This window comes from Gobius niger, assembly GCF_951799975.1.
Source record: "Gobius niger genome assembly, chromosome: 12".
NCBI classification, from domain to species: domain Eukaryota; kingdom Metazoa; phylum Chordata; class Actinopteri; order Gobiiformes; family Gobiidae; genus Gobius; species Gobius niger.
In genome coordinates, this window is record NC_136863.1 from 9,559,719 (window position 1) to 9,575,240 (window position 15,522).

General features: G+C 39.3%; 3 protein-coding genes across 3 annotated transcripts; 2 read left to right on the top strand and 1 right to left on the bottom strand.

Moving 5' to 3' along the window:
• On the top strand, positions 1–2,241 carry snapc5 (small nuclear RNA activating complex, polypeptide 5). The gene is made up of 3 exons (XM_079568114.1): positions 1–349; positions 422–502; positions 1,717–2,241. Exons 1-3 carry the CDS (start codon positions 260–262, stop codon positions 1,885–1,887), a joined length of 342 nt encoding a protein of 113 aa, XP_079424240.1. The 5' UTR covers positions 1–259; the 3' UTR covers positions 1,888–2,241.
• Positions 2,242–3,828: 1,587 nt separating this feature from the next.
• Positions 3,829–9,114, top strand: lctlb (lactase-like b; the record flags this gene model as incomplete). The annotated part of the gene is made up of 14 exons (XM_079568577.1): positions 3,829–3,952; positions 4,642–4,802; positions 4,959–5,046; positions 5,141–5,250; positions 5,319–5,447; positions 5,527–5,622; positions 5,853–5,907; positions 6,000–6,161; positions 7,302–7,579; positions 7,732–7,858; positions 7,932–8,131; positions 8,213–8,276; positions 8,816–8,860; positions 8,999–9,114. The coding sequence occupies 14 exons, from the start codon at positions 3,829–3,831 to the stop codon at positions 9,112–9,114; spliced, it is 1,755 nt and encodes a 584-aa protein (XP_079424703.1).
• A 158-nt stretch (positions 9,115–9,272) lies between these two features.
• zwilch (zwilch kinetochore protein) lies at positions 9,273–15,243 on the bottom strand. Its single transcript, XM_079567337.1, has 18 exons — positions 15,127–15,243; positions 15,003–15,045; positions 14,842–14,934; positions 14,535–14,692; positions 14,280–14,467; positions 13,934–14,013; positions 13,547–13,702; positions 13,118–13,189; positions 12,637–12,730; positions 12,497–12,555; positions 11,959–12,061; positions 11,677–11,756; positions 11,333–11,489; positions 10,101–10,129; positions 9,847–9,983; positions 9,665–9,760; positions 9,476–9,591; positions 9,273–9,403 (listed from the first exon to the last, which is right to left on the bottom strand). Exons 1-18 carry the CDS (start codon positions 15,174–15,176, stop codon positions 9,315–9,317), a joined length of 1,800 nt encoding a protein of 599 aa, XP_079423463.1. The 5' UTR covers positions 15,177–15,243; the 3' UTR covers positions 9,273–9,314.
• Positions 15,244–15,522: the final 279 nt, after the last annotated feature.

The window sequence follows — 15,522 nt, forward strand, 5'->3', positions numbered from 1 at the left end:
ATTCGCTCGCGCATGTCGTTGTGAACTTGTGATTGTGCAGCATTTTGTTGTTTTCTTGTCAAATATCAACCTATGAACAAATAAAGCAAGTACACCCGCGATATAAACAATAATTAAGTTCGGTAAGATTGGCATCTACGTTCTGTTTACTTTAACACCGTTTTGAAAGCTAGCAAAAAGATGTAATAGTGAGTTTTCGTAGCCCAATCCTCTGGCACCGTGAACCGCTATGGAGTTTGGTGACTGTGCGTGAGCAAAGATGCACAGTCGTCTGCAGGAGCTGAAGAAAGAAGCAGAGACCCTCCTCAAGTTAAAAGTCACTCTGCAGGATCAGCTCAACAGGCTCAAGGTAAGTCCGAGAGAGAGAGAGAGGCAGGTCTGTCGGCGCTGGTGTTATGCAGGCCTTAACTATTGTGTTTAGTTTGAGGAGGGGACGCTAAAATCCATGATCAACGCCATGTCTGAAGAAGGGGAGTCTGAGGAGCCGCCTCCAGAGATGCAGGTAAAGGGAAATCTTACAACGACTTATCTTATGAACATGCCAGTTTTACAGTATGGTTGTTATGTTTTATGCAGTATATTTTTGCATCAACATTTTTGTAAAAACGCAGTGGCTATTTTTCCAAACATTGATCATAAGCATGGCAATCAGCTCTCAAAACAGTTGATCAAACTTTTGACACTATTGTCAGAAATGCAGATTTTGTAGTATTATTAGGTGATTTCATAATTATTATCCATCCATCCATTTTCTTCCACTTGTCCGTTGCCGGGTCGTGGGGGCAGCTGTTGGAGCTGCCCAAATCACATTGCACCAGCCCCTTGTGGCTCCTCCTGCAGGTGGTGGGTCCACAAAAGGACAGCCTCACGATTAAAGGGGCCTGTTGGTCTCTCATAAGGGGCTTCTGAACCGCTCTTTGTCTGACCCGTCACCAAGGACCTGTTTGCCATGGGAGACCCTACCAGGGGCACGAAGCCCCCGACAATATAGCCCCCAGGATCATTCGGGTGCTCAAACCCCTCCACCACATGAAGGTGGCGGTTCCAGGAGGGCATAATTATTATATTCATTTTTATTTTGGGTATGTTATAGGTTGTACCAACTCATTGATATAGGTAGAAAGAGTAGTGTTTTTACTTGAGAGTGGAGCATCATTGTGTTTTGGAATATGAAAAGAACCAATGAAAAAGAGCTTGGGATCATTTTTTTTATTCAACACTCAACACTACTAGAGAAACATTGTCCATACCTAACATTACCAATAAACAATATTCAAACTACTGCTAAAAGAGCTGCTGCTGGGTTATCTAGTGTATTTTAAAACGTCCATTGGTTTATTGTTAAGGATTGTGCCAGGAATCCCCAGAAATATGAGTGGTTTTGTCGGTAGGGCTGTCACGATAATTACTATATCGACGTATCGTTCAATAAATAACAGATAAATGATATATTTTTGGGCTCTGTACATTTATTAGCATTTCCCCCTATTTTAACAGAAGTAAATTGAGTTACATTATATCATGTTTATTGCAGCTTGTGTGGTACTTTAGGATATTATGATGCACTTTTAGAACTGGCTGACAGTATGGTATCGTTAGAGTCAATAATATCATTAATCGCGATACTCTCCTACCTCAATATACCGAACTTCAAATTTGTTACCGTGACCGGCCTATTTGTCGGCACAAACTCGAGCCCTGTGTTCTCTGTTTCAGGCTTGCGTAAATCCGGACGACGAGAGGGAGATAAACCAGACCAAACTGCTGTTGAATGCTGCCGTGGACAACGACATGGAGGATGAGGAAGAAGATGATGAAGAAGAAGAAGAGGATGAGGACAGTGAGCTGGTGCTTGAGGAAGAGGAGGAAGAAGATGATGATTATTGAAAATGATGCCAAGGACTTCAAACCTGGAAGCCTATTTAGCTCTTCATATGTTAAGGATTGTTTGATATATAACTTATTTCAGATTTCTGCTTAGTGTGCATAGGATTGTGTGACAGTACCAGACCAGTGTTAATATACAATTCAATCAATGTTCTGCCATAGTGTGATGTTTAGCTAAAATTGCAGGTGGCACTTTACCGCTCAGTAACAGCATGGTACCTAGAAGTACAATAATGTGTAGAATCAGGACACTTGCATAATTTATTCCATGGTGATTTATTTAATCCTAACTTTAACTCTAACCCGGTTCATAAACTAAAATGATTAGGACACATTTTTTTGTATTCATGGTAATAACATTGAAACAGTGCTGCAAAAGTTTAGTTACCATGCTATTTCCACCCTATTACCATGTTGTTACTGTGCTGTAAAGGAAAGTGCAACCGAATTGCATAAGTTCGTGCTGGCACTGAAAATGCATCTTCTCTAAAACTATAAAAAGTTGTTTGTATATTAATTTAAACACAAAAAGCACAAAATAAATGTTTTTTTTTATTTTAATCAAGTGTCCTAAATGTTGGCAGATGCTGACTGTTAAATGGGTAACGCCGAGCAATCATTTTCCATCAGTGACCTATTCAGCATTTTCAAAACAGAATAACAAAGCAGTGGGCCTCACGTAAAGAGCCGCTTTCACACCGGCAGCAGAGTACAACATAGCTGCATACAATGGACATATTCATCTTTCTACTGTGTCCATGGCTCATTCAGCCTGGGTCCGGGCTCAGAACGCTCCTCTGCACATGCTCTACTCTGAATACACAGGTAAGTTACGTTGTACTCGCTATCAACACTGTTAATTGTGTTTTATACAGGCTTTTGTATGGATTCCCACTATAGGCAAAGTGGGTGTGTGTGGTACATGTGAGTACAGGGTGAATAGGTTAATGATTTTAAATGCTAGAGGAAAATGTATATAAATGAGTATATTTTCCTTCATGATTTAATCCAAAGATTCCTGTGCAGTGTTGCTGTTATTTTTTTCTCCTAAAACTGTAATTTTGCTTAATGTGTTGGCCCAAGCAAAATGAGCGCACACCTCACTGCTTTCCAAAAGGACCCCCTCTCCACCTCCCTCACTGTCCCTATCTTTTTGATGAGCAGACAGTTACAGGTGGCAGATTTTTTGCTTCAGTGCTTGAAATTGTTACCAGCAAACTCCGGATTCATTAAATGAAGTCCAATAGAGGTCAAAGCTATAGAAATTGATAAATACTGTTTAAGTACTGTTTACCCTATTAGTAAACACAAAAACAGAACAGTAAAAAAGTCTTCAGGGGAAAATTTGACATAAACTTCATAGTAACATCAGTGTTGACATTATGTAACAAGTACAGATCTTACCCATTGCTTCCAATCATAGCTGTCTTGTTAATGAAAATTAAAGGGGCTGGAAGCAAGTTCGCCATTTTATACTCACTACTGCCACCTCAGGCCATATGTGTAACTGCACCTTCTATATAAAGCTCGTGCATGACGGCAATTCGGGCCGAAGTGACACATTTTTGAGTGACCATACAGGATTTTTGATGCAGTTGTGGTGAACTGGTCTGAGCTCATTCTACACATTAGGACATGGCTGGAACATGTAGGGGGAGGAAAATACTTAATTTTAACATTTTTAAACTCCTCATGTTATATGTTATTTTATTTATACTTAAAGGAACAGCCTCAATCGCAAACACATGTTTTTAACAATTGAAATGGAACATTTTGAATAATTTGTATACTATATTAATTAAAAAAACAGGACAAGAATAATTAAAGAGACCCCTCCTGAACCCACAGTCGGAGCCTAGTGTATGTTGAGTTTATCTATAACGCTCATATGTTGTTGTTTCCAGATCAGCTCTTGTGCGTGCTCTGAGCCTCCGGAGGATCATGTCCGCCTCTGCGCTCACTCTGGGCCATGTGTTTGTGCTGGTGCTGTGTCTGTCTGCGGCTGAGGACTTCGACTGGACAAACAACCAGCACGGCTCCTTCTATTATGGCACTTTTCCAACTGGTACATGCTTTCATTTTATATATATATATATATATATATATATATATATATATATATATATATATATATATATATATATATATATATATATATATATATATATATATATACAATACAATACAATATTTTGTGTAAAGGGACTACCCAGAAGCTTCTTTAGCTTCTATACAGGAGCCTTATAAATAACATACAAGACACACTCATTCATTAGTAAAACATCGAAACATCCTTAATAATTCATATGAATTATTATTATCCATCATAGTTTTGTATTTTACATCTGTAAACGACACATACATGTTAAAGTTTACAGTACATTATTGTAAAAAATATACATTATTTGAAGGTAAACGTCTTTCAAGGGCCTTCAACTCTGACTCCTACTGTTCTCTCGCAGAAACACCATGTTCTCTTCTGCGTTTTGAAAGCTCCTTGTTGGCCTTTCTTATTTCTACTGTTTTCAGATTCTTGATTTTGTTATGTTTTCCTTTGCTTCTATGTGTCACTACAAAATTAGCGTATTAGCAATAAATGTAAACCTTTAGTTTGCCACCTTATCATTTAATTTAACTTTGTTTTGCCACTAGATTCTGACTGTTCAGAGTATTTTGAAATGCTTAAAAATGCGATTATTATGCTCGTCATCTATACACTGTTCTATAGCGTTGATGAGTCTCCACTTTCATCAGGATTTTCGTGGGGAGCCGGCGGTTCCGCGTATCAAACCGAAGGAGCCTGGGACAAAGATGGAAAAGGACTCAGCATCTGGGACGTGTTCACACACAAGAAAGGCAAAATCCAACAGAATGAGACTGGGGATTCGTCTTGTGAAGGCTACTACAAAGTCAAGGTGCAGTGGTGTGCCAGATTTGGCTGGTAGCTCTAGGGATCACAGACGCTTTAGTGCCAAAACGTTGCTAATTCTCATGAAAGCACGTTTCTGTATTTGTCACTGCTCGAAAAAGAATATCTTATTATCTCTTATTGACCACTGATCTTCCCACAGGATGATGTTAATCTAATGACGGAGCTAAAGCTAAATCACTACAGGTTCTCCATCTCCTGGCCTCGCCTCATCCCCACAGGCATAAAGTGTAAGTTCAAGAGATGTTTTTTTCCTGGCATACAGAAGTGTCCATTGGAGATAAATGTTAAAGCTTGATCTGACTTTAACCTAACGTTTCACAGCTGATCATATAAATGAGAGAGGAATCCAGTATTATGATGAGCTAATAGACACTCTGCTGGATAATAACATCACTCCTATTGTCACTTTATACCACTGGGATCTGCCACAGGTCAGTGCACAGACTGTCCACCTCTATCTGGTCTTTACTCCAATTCACCAGGGAATATCGGCTTTCAGGTCTTGCAAGAGAAATATGGCGGATGGCAAAACATCAGCATTATCAACCATTTTAATGATTTTGCCAATTTGTGTTTTGAAAAATTTGGAAATCGAGTGAAGTACTGGATCACCTTCAATAATCCATGGGTAGGCTTAAATATTATACAGTCATACAATAGTACTCGTCATGATGCAAAAGTATTCTCATGCTTGTGTTATGCTTCAGTCTGTGGCAGTTGAAGGCTATGAGACTGGAGAACATGCTCCTGGGCTGAAGCTGAAAGGCACAGGCGCATACAGAGCCGCACATCACATTATAAAGGTAACAAGCCTTTAAATTATTTTTTGTAACCAATGTGATGTCAAATTATGTCAAAACAGGACTTAAAAATGACTAAAATGGGACTAAACTACTTCTACATTTTTTAGTTGGTTTTGTTTTAGGCTGTGTATTGGGGCCTCTTGTGATATGGATACTTTGGCAGCCCTGGAGATCACACTATGAATAGAAATCCCTTTAACTAATTAAGCTATTTGTTTGAATTTCTTTAGGCACATGCTAAGGTGTGGCATTCGTATGACACGCAGTGGCGTGGGAAACAAAAAGGTTGGTAAAATTAGCATGTGCAAACGCTACAACAAATTGATGAATGAGAAGTGTCTGTAAAAAAAGAGCTCAAAATCTGTTTATGTGGGCAGGCCTGGTCGGCATCTCTCTATCCGGAGACTGGGGGGAGCCTGTGGACATCACTAACCAGAAAGACATCGAAGCGGCTGAGAGATACGTGCAGTTCTTCCTAGGATGGTTCGCTACACCGATCTTTCACGGAGACTACCCCCAAGTCATGAAGGACTTCATTGGTAACTCACACACTGCAGCTTGTGTAACAGCAATCTGGAAAAAAGTACAAGTAATTAATACAACTTAAAGTGATATTTCAGGATTTTTTACATATGTTGTTGGTTTCTGGAGATCACTATTTATTTTAGTTCATGCAGTCCTTATATGTGAATAGTGTAGTGGTGCTAGGCTAGTGCTAGGCTAGTGCATGTCTATGGTAACTAGTAGCCTGCATTTAAAACAGTCTGACCCAAGCACAGTGAACCTGAGGCCAATCCCTTATAACACCAGACTACTGCTATAAATGTCTGTGTTCACTGAATCATAGCCATTTTGCCTTTAAAAGAACTTATATTTGAGCAGCATTAGCTCCCTGGTTGTAAGCTACGCAGCGGCGGAGTGATCTGCTAGGTTACTGGATCTACAGTAGTTTACCTGCGGCTAGCTTTACTACACGTGGAATTCACAAAAGAGCTTTCTTCAAATCAGATATGGCAACGTTTGGAGGACTACCTGATGATTTTGAAAAGGTTTTTTAATGCAGGCTACTAGTTACCATAGACATACGCTAGCCTAGCGCTAGCCTAGCACCACTAATCGACACAACGATCTTTCACCAAAGAAAAAAAAAGAGTGGTGCGCACTGAATGGGTGCTGCTGCCGGATGCTCTCTCATCAAATGCAATTTCTCCATCTGTGAGATCAATAAAGTACCATCTTATCTTATCTTATCTTATCTTAAGCTCTTCAAATATAAGAACTGCATGACTTACAAAAACATATCTCCAGAAATCAACAACACTCTTGATAAATAGGAAATGAGGCCCTATGTCAACAATCCTGAAATATCCCCTTATATGCATGGTAGTAGGATTGTGATAGCTCAGTGTATAAAAGTGTAATAAGATGGTCATTAATTTCATAGTGTTATGGCTAACCCTACCCAAGTATGAAGACTATAACATGGCATTTCTAGGTAGTAATATGGAAATGGGGCTGCAAAATGCATTATTCTCTTTGATCCCAAACCATGTTGCTTCCATCCTTTTATCATTTTTTTTCTCCCGCACCGTTGAGTAAAGTGTGTCCCATTCATTTATTGTTTTGGAATTTATAGTCTTTTATTTAAGAGTAGTAGTAATAATTTTCTTCTCATTTAGGGAGAAAGAGTGTCCAGCAGGGCCTGGGAACATCTCGCCTCCCGTCCTTCTCCCCCCAAGAGAAAAGCTACCTAAAAGGTACCTGTGATTTTCTGGGCATTGGCCACTTCACCACGCGATACGTAACACAGAAGAACAACCTCCCGGTCCGCGGCAGCAGCAGTTACTTCTTGGACCGTGACCTGGCTGAGCTGGTGGACCCGCGCTGGCCCGACCCTGGCTCTGAGTGGCTCTACGCGGTGCCCTGGGGTTTCAGACGCCTGCTCAACTTTGTCAAGGTCAGTACTGCTCTCAAAATGATCAGAAGTGTGTTGCATAACAAAAAGAGGGGGGGAGGGGGAGTTGTGATTATCCTCCTCTGGGAATCTATACTGTAATAGAATAACTGAAATCCTCATCACCTGTGTCGTGTGCTCCTGTTGTCGTGCAGAGTCAGTACGGAAACCCCATGATTTTTGTGACGGAGAACGGCGTCTCAGAGAAGATGCATTGCACAGAGCTGTGTGACAACTGGAGGATACAGTACTACAGAGACTACATCAATGAGATGCTCAAAGGTACAGAGCTGCAGTTAAAGTGTGTTTTAAAGATTAAGTGTATTCCTGTAACAAGTGAATATTGGTCACACAGCGATCAAAGACGGAGTGAATGTGAAGGGATACACGGCCTGGTCTCTGATGGATAAGTTTGAGTGGGACGAAGGCTTCACTGAGAGGTTCGGTCTGTACTACGTCGACTTCAGGAACAAAAACAAGGCTCGCTATCCAAAAGCCTCTGTTCAGTTCTACAAACGCATCATCAGCTCCAACGGCTTCCCCAACCAGAGAGAGGTAACCAGAGCACTGACATTCCAGCTACACCAAAACTCCCTGCACTTGAAACAGTGTGACACAGTGTAATGTGTGATGCAGGTGGAGAACTGGAGGAGGAAGGCTGTGGAAACATGTTCTTCAAGCAACCAGCTCTTAGCTGCAGGTGACTTATTTATTACTACATATATATGGTTTTATGAGCCGGGGTAAACAAACAAAGATTGTATCTTTGAAAGACCATAAATTGAGTCATAATATATCTGAACGTTAGGTGCTGTTGTAGCACCTTAGATATAAAATATTTAGCATTAAAATCTTGTATCTGAGACATCTTTTTTGTTTGCCCCTGCAGCTACAAGAAAGGCCATGGAACATACTGAAATGCCAAAGGTTTGGCCAGTGCATGATGAAGTTTAGACCAATGGTACATGTTTTAAATGTATAAATGTTGATTCATATATATATATATTTTTTTACTTTTATCTCATTTAAGTACTACTTTCTGCCAAGCTAGTCAACAATGTGAATGGCATTTACAAATACTCTTGTAACAGCCCGTGCTATCATGATATTGAGGTATTTCATGATATGACTGCTGTATTACACGCTCTGTAGTCTAGCTCTGTATCCCATTGCCTTGTGCTGCTTTGTCGCTGCTGCAGTTCTCAAAGGGTTAAATTACACTTTTTCTTCTTTTATTAGAGGAACAGCGGAGTTCTGCTGCCAATATTCTAAGACTTATACATGGTAAGGAATCACTCCTAGTTACTTTGTAGTAAAGAAACCATATTAACCCTTTGATTGCTGTGCTCACTGCTTGCCTCTGAGCATCTACTTGTAACATTACATTTTTATATCTAAAAGTGTTTGTGTGCAATTTTACAGATCCTCTGACCAGCCACATGGAGATGGTGACTGAAATCGTGGTCCCCACTATTTGCACTCTGTCCATTCTGATCAGTGCTGTTTTCCTCATGTTTCTGTTAAGGAGGCGGAGCTAACTTATGTTGTATCCAAATTCGATGGGACAGTTTTGAAGTGTAGTAAATGCTTGCTAACAGACTAGCATCAAGCAAGAGTGCCTTGTTCAAGCTTTATTAAAAAAATGCTGTGATAAAACATTATAAATCATCTTAGTTTTCATTAATGAAGTTATTTGTGGAGTACTATACACAAGAGTTTGTACAATAATATATAGCATTTATGCAAAACTGTTAAGACTACAACACACCAATGTAGAAAAATAGGCAGGATCCTCAGAGGCTCCATTCACCGTTTCATTCAGATAATCTGCGAAAAAACAAAAGGTCTATTTTACTTTTTTGCACACATCATGTTGTAAATGAAAGAGAAATTATGCACCGGTTTCAAAGACAACATGGTCCACCAGGGGTCTGTCGCTGAGCTGCAATAATGTTCTGACCTCGCGAGGGCCATGGCCACTGGACACCTCAACTCCCCACATGACGGGACGCTCCCTGAAAGGAAAACATTTCACTCATTAAATATACATTGAAGAGATGATGTAGGATCAAACGGAAAACTCTTAACTTTTGGTAGAAATGACCGATCAGAGCTGGTTTGACGGGCAGTTCAAAGTTGTAGCTTTCATTATACGGATTTGTTTTGTAATGCTGCAAACAGGACCTACAAAGAGAGTGCAAAACACATTAAAGCTAGTCTATTAGAACATGAAGGCTCGTTTACACATAGGTTTATTAAACTGATCGTACTGTGTGAGTCGGAAAAGGCTGTGATATGGCAGGCCCAGGAATGTGGTGCAGGTCACTATTATCTCCAGCAGGTGGTGCAGTTTCCCCAGTCGGACGACCTGCTCTTGAATATCCACGTCAGTGCTCAGGAAATAATGCTGTCAACACAAAACGTGACATTTGAGTTTGTGTTATAAATATGCTTACATTTTTGGTAGGTCTTATGATAAATAATAAGATGTGTGGGTTTAGAGAGTTTAAAATCAAGGTCATACCAGATGATTTAAAGTGGTCAGTTCTTCAGCTGTAAAAAGGAAAAAGATGCACAACTTCAAAACAAATCAGAATAAACACAAACATGGTACAGACACACGAGGTCCTGCATACTCCCCTTAGTAAGAATGTCACACCTTTGATTCCTCGGCCATTTTGTACAGCATTTGTATATTCCCCTCAGGGCTCGACACAGCACACTACCTGCTGTCGCTAGTCTTTTTACATGTTACTTGCCACAATATAAATATTAAATACGTTCAGACTTAAAAAGCCTACTGATGGTGATTAATAAATAAGAGCTGAATCATCTAGGATTGAAAGTGGTCCGGTTCTTTGAAACATAACACAAAGCCTAGATATGTGTTTACATAATAAGATCAGGTTTCTCCATTGATTAATTTGCTGCCATTTCTTTTTCCCATATAATCCTGGATAAAGGACTTTTTCCTCATAGTAACACATACACTGCAAACAAAGGATCACACGCTCTGATATTTTGTTGAACCGCTTAAAGCTCCTATCAGTAAGCTTCTGTGATATCAAAAGATCCAGTGTTGCATTAATTTTTCCACCAAGATCTTGTATTGATGATGTGCGAGTATGACCATTGTGCAAAGCCGTCTCCAGCACATCCCAAAGATTCTCAATGGGGTCAGGATCTGGAGTCTTTTACAATGTGGGCCCGATGAATCCTGGGATTGTCATCTTGGAATACGCTCGCGCCATCAGGAAAGAATGAATCCATTGATGGAATAACCTGGTCATTCAGGATGTTTAGCTGAACCTAGACCAGACCAACGGCAGCAACCCCAGATCATAACAGTTAAATACAAGTGGCGACTGTTTTGTTTTGGGCCAGGCACTGTACGTTATGTCATGTATTTGACCCTGCTTCTTGGCCAGAAAATGTTCTTTCCTTTATTTTTCTCACAGAAGGTTATCCTGGCGCAAAACATGATCATTGCTGGTTGGCACAGGTTAAATGGGAAAAAAAAAAAATCTCCATTTAGGAAAAATAAACTATCTTCACTTTAATAACTTAAGGCCGTGTTTCCCAAATTGTGGTTCTCAGGATGCTTAGGGTGGCATTCAAGCTTCTCTGCAATTCAAGTCATTGTTTTGAACCTTTATGATGACATTTTTTGCTTTGGTTTAGCCCTATTTTTACCTTTATTTCTACCTTCAGAGAAAATTTTGATCTAGCTTTGAACTGCTATTACGGTATTCTTACCGATGAGATAGTTGATGTAGTCCTTCCTCATCTTGTCCAGGCCCATCTCCAGCAACATTCGGACCGGCGTCATACCGGACAAATGAACATTGTCAATCTTCTGGTGGTAAGACTGGAGGACGAGTTTACTGAGGCTGCTGTTACTGTCTCGGTGGATCTGGACAAAAAACACAAGACGCAACTAGGCTTTAACTGTCAACATTATAATTGGGGAGCCAGATCTCAGCAGAATGGAAGAACACGAAGACTGAATACTGTTTAAAATATACTACATTTTCACATCCATTATCTTTTAATTTTGAGCTTTATTCAACTACAGTCATTTAAAAGCTAATTATACATACCCATGGTTTGATGCTTCCATATCTAAAAGCATCAATGACGAGCTTCAGACTGTCGCCAATGTCCTGATATGACGTCACACCTTCAAAATCAATTTACAATGATGAAAATATGCGTACAATGTTGCAGTCGCCATTAAAACAATAAAAACGTGTAAAAACTAGTCACTGGTTAACCTCCAAGTATTTAGGGTATTTTAATTATTATATATGTTTTAAATAAAGCCTTTAGGTTTAGGTACATTAAGTCTAAAATTGAGAAAACATATAAAATGAAATGCTTACTCTTTCTCAGTCGGACCCACAGTTGCTCAATAAAGTCGAGGTCTCCTCTCGCCAGCAGCGAGGTGAAAGTGGAAGTCTCTTCATCAGAGTTCACGCTGGGCGACTGAAATGAAAGCAGGAAAAAAAAGTGACTCTCTTCATACATGTTCTTGTAGGGCTGCACAAAAAAGTGCCATTGAATAACTGTCTTGAATCTTACGGTCAATATATTTTTCAACACAGTATGCTCCATTAAATATCAGAATAATCAGAAACTTGTGTCATACTATTTTCTGGCAATATATAGGTCTTTAAAAAATCAAGCCAAAACATGGCTAAAACTAATGTAATAAAGTCATGACTAAAACTGAACTTTAAAGGTACAAAGCGGTTTGGTGTTTAGGCTGAATAAATCTCAGTCAAAAAAGAAGACCTCATTGATTCGTGATATATTCCGGCATCTTGCTGTTAGACTTTGCGTCACCTAATATTGCTATAACAATACTTTGGTGAATATTGTGCAGCTCTAAAAAAGTATTATTAAGCGACTCAAACGTACCTTTGCAGATTTTGCTGGTTTCACTGTCTGATGTTGAGTTTTTGCGTCATTTTGAAGCTCTGAATTGAACAGAAAGATGTGAATTATAAGCTATTTGAATGTTATAAAATACATGAAAATATAACAATAAAGCCAGTCACCCTCCAGGTAGGCCTTGGTGAGATTTACAGCTGAAGTCGTTTCCACTGGCTCCAGCCAATTTATCTCTTCAGTTCTTAAACCATTTGCAAGACTCTTAAAAAGATGCAACAGAGAATATTAGCCATATCACAAAGACATATGAAGGTCACAAACTCAGGCTTCTCTACAGTTCCAGCCCTCGTTGAATATAAGTTAATTTATTCATTTTTTTTGTTGTAGTTTGTGTTAGTCCATGTTTATCCCTAGTTTAGGCCTGAAAAAGTCATATTATAGACCTGGTTTAGATCTGGTGGTGCGCAGAAAGCAAAATAATTTCTTTGATAGTACGTACTTGGTGCGAGAACTTTGAGAATCACTGAAAAATGCTGGTAAAAGCATTGTGATTGTGTGTTGGCATCACATATTGGATGCAGCACAGTTATACAGCATTATTTTGTACATGCAATAAAGACAAATCAATATCATTCCGAAAAGTAGAACCTGAAGAAACTCAAACTCTCTGTACAGCTCGAACATGGGGCTTCTCATGTCTCCACTGGCAACTTTGATATTCTGCAAAAAACAAACACAGAAAGCATTGAAAATATTACACAAATAATTTTCTTTATGCTCATGTAACACCACATATGTTTTTGGGAAAAGTAACTGTGCAGTGTAACATGTACGCGCTCTTCTCCAGATATACTGAAAGTTTGTTTTCATTACACTAGAACAGGGGCCCTTAACCCACAGTTCAGATCTAACAACAGCTTTCCAGGCCTTTCGAAGTAGCTCCACAAAAGCTGTCTACACTCTACATAAGCTTGTTGCTCAAATTTGAATACTATGATGCTGTGTTTGAATACTTTAAATCATAAAAAACATCTTTAATCCTGATATTCTTGCTAAAGCAGTGACGTTCTTACATACCAGTGTCGCTGTTGAAGACATGGGTGGGGTTTCCAAAATGCTCCCCACGTCGTTCCATTTTAAATCCACTGTTACGCTGCTCTGGGACTTGATAGTTGTGTTTTCAACCACAGTGGAATCAAACAAGGTATATCTGGCAGTGCCTTTCAGCGCCACCTGAAACCATTCATCCCATGTGTAAAATCAACTTTATACATTGCCACATTATTGTTACAGTCATATTAGGTGATGGCACAAGATCCATATCGCAAAATTATAGAGGTCTTCAATGATTTTCCTTATTTTGTCCAGTTTTAGCCATGTTTTGTTGGGTTTTTAGCTCGTAGGCCAAAAATGTTATTAGAAATTGTGCAGCTCTATTTATAATGATGTAAAATTATCCCTTACCGGAGCCGATGGATGCCTCTTTCTGTGCTCCTTTTTGACCTCTTCTAATGTCATGAAAGATTTCTTGCCCACTGTGGAGCCTGGTTAAAAACATGGAGCATGCTAGTTACAATCCTGTATTAGAGTGGAATGATGTTGGGTTAGGGTTAAAAATTCAGCTCACAGTGCACATTTTAAGAAAGAGCATTAACATTTCAGAGAAGAATGAAATATGAAGTAGCTAATATAAGTCTCACACATTTCAGAACATGTTTGATTTGGATTTTTAGTTATCTTCAAAAAGGCAATACATTAACTACAGCGTATTGCTAATTTTGACCATTCAAGAGCAAAAATATGAAGTTACCTTTGCATGTAACAGAATATAATTTGATTCCTGTTGCTTTGCTCCCTGTGCTAACCATCTCAGCTCCAAGCCAGGTGGTTCCCGCTGGATCCAACATATCACAGCACACCCATAGAGGCGACAAGGTTCCGTCATTCCCCAGAGCCATACACGGGTTCTGGGCAAGAGTGTAGAAGGACACCAGCTGTCTACAGGTACATGAATTAGCCATTCACTGTGTCACAATAATGATAATATGCATGGACAAACTGTTACCTTGCTTGGTTCACAGTAAGAGGCAGTGGTTCTGGTTCAATTTTCAGAAGACTAGTACCGTCATGTTCTTTTTCAGGGTCTAAATCATCACCATTTTCTGAACAGTTTGAGGTTTCTGCCATGGATTGCACCTCAGGTTCACAATCAAATTTTGGAGCCTGAAATAACAGAAAACTGGCTGATTGTTGATAATGAAGGAATGAATGAATGGTTGAATACATATGTCCATCACATTGCATTTTCTACAGAGTACGGAGCATTCAAGTTGAATATGTAAAATAAAACCAAGCATAAAACAAAAACCTACCGCTTTCTGACAAATTAAAATGGTCTGGTTACTTGATAACATAGCCAATAGGGCGTTTTCTTCTCCATGCACTTTTGAAATCTGTATGTCCTCCTAAGCCAGAATGAAAACATAAGAAATCATACAGGTGCAAAAGTTTCATGTGTACTTGATGCAATTACCTCAATCAGGCAAGAAGTATTGCCTGTTTGGTCATGAAGGGATCTACAACACAACACAGCAAAATATGAACATTGCAGCACATTATGAGGCTTAATTAACAACCATAGCAAGTATAAAACCTACGATAGGACGTCGATGAACTTTTTTGCACCGAAGACTGTCCTCGAACCCATCGCAACACAGGTGAGGAGCAAAATAACGCGCAAACAAGAAGATAAACAAACAAAACAAACTAGAAGTTTCAGCTGCGCGCTCAATCCAGGCAACGCAATACGCACTGACGTAGCCACTGGGTCACGTGACCGGGTTAAATCTTAAAACTTTAGTACACGAAAATTGAATAAAAACATAAATGTCTTATTTTACCCCGTGATATGCGTGTCATTAAGTGGTCAACACAGTAATTAAGAACATATGTTTTTTTTTTCTTTTTAACAAGTAGACCGGCTTTTGCTTTTTTTTTTTTTCCTCCGCGGGCAGGACCAAAAATAGTTCCAGATTTTTTTGGTTCTTTTGGGG

Excerpts from the sequence above, each read along its gene's own strand:
- snapc5 (XM_079568114.1), top strand. The coding sequence starts at position 260 with ATGCACAGTCGTCTGCAGGAGCTGAAGAAAGAAGCAGAGACCCTCCTC. Across the intron at positions 350-421 it reads ATCAGCTCAACAGGCTCAAG|TTTGAGGAGGGGACGCTAAA; the intron begins GTAAGTCCGAGA and ends TATTGTGTTTAG. Across the intron at positions 503-1,716 it reads AGCCGCCTCCAGAGATGCAG|GCTTGCGTAAATCCGGACGA; the intron begins GTAAAGGGAAAT and ends TCTCTGTTTCAG.
- zwilch (XM_079567337.1), bottom strand. The coding sequence starts at position 15,176 with ATGGGTTCGAGGACAGTCTTCGGTGCAAAAAAGTTCATCGACGTCCTA. Across the intron at positions 14,693-14,841 it reads TTTTAATTTGTCAGAAAGCG|GCTCCAAAATTTGATTGTGA; the intron begins GTAGGTTTTTGT and ends CTGTTATTTCAG. Across the intron at positions 9,984-10,100 it reads TGACCACTTTAAATCATCTG|CATTATTTCCTGAGCACTGA; the intron begins GTATGACCTTGA and ends TTGTGTTGACAG.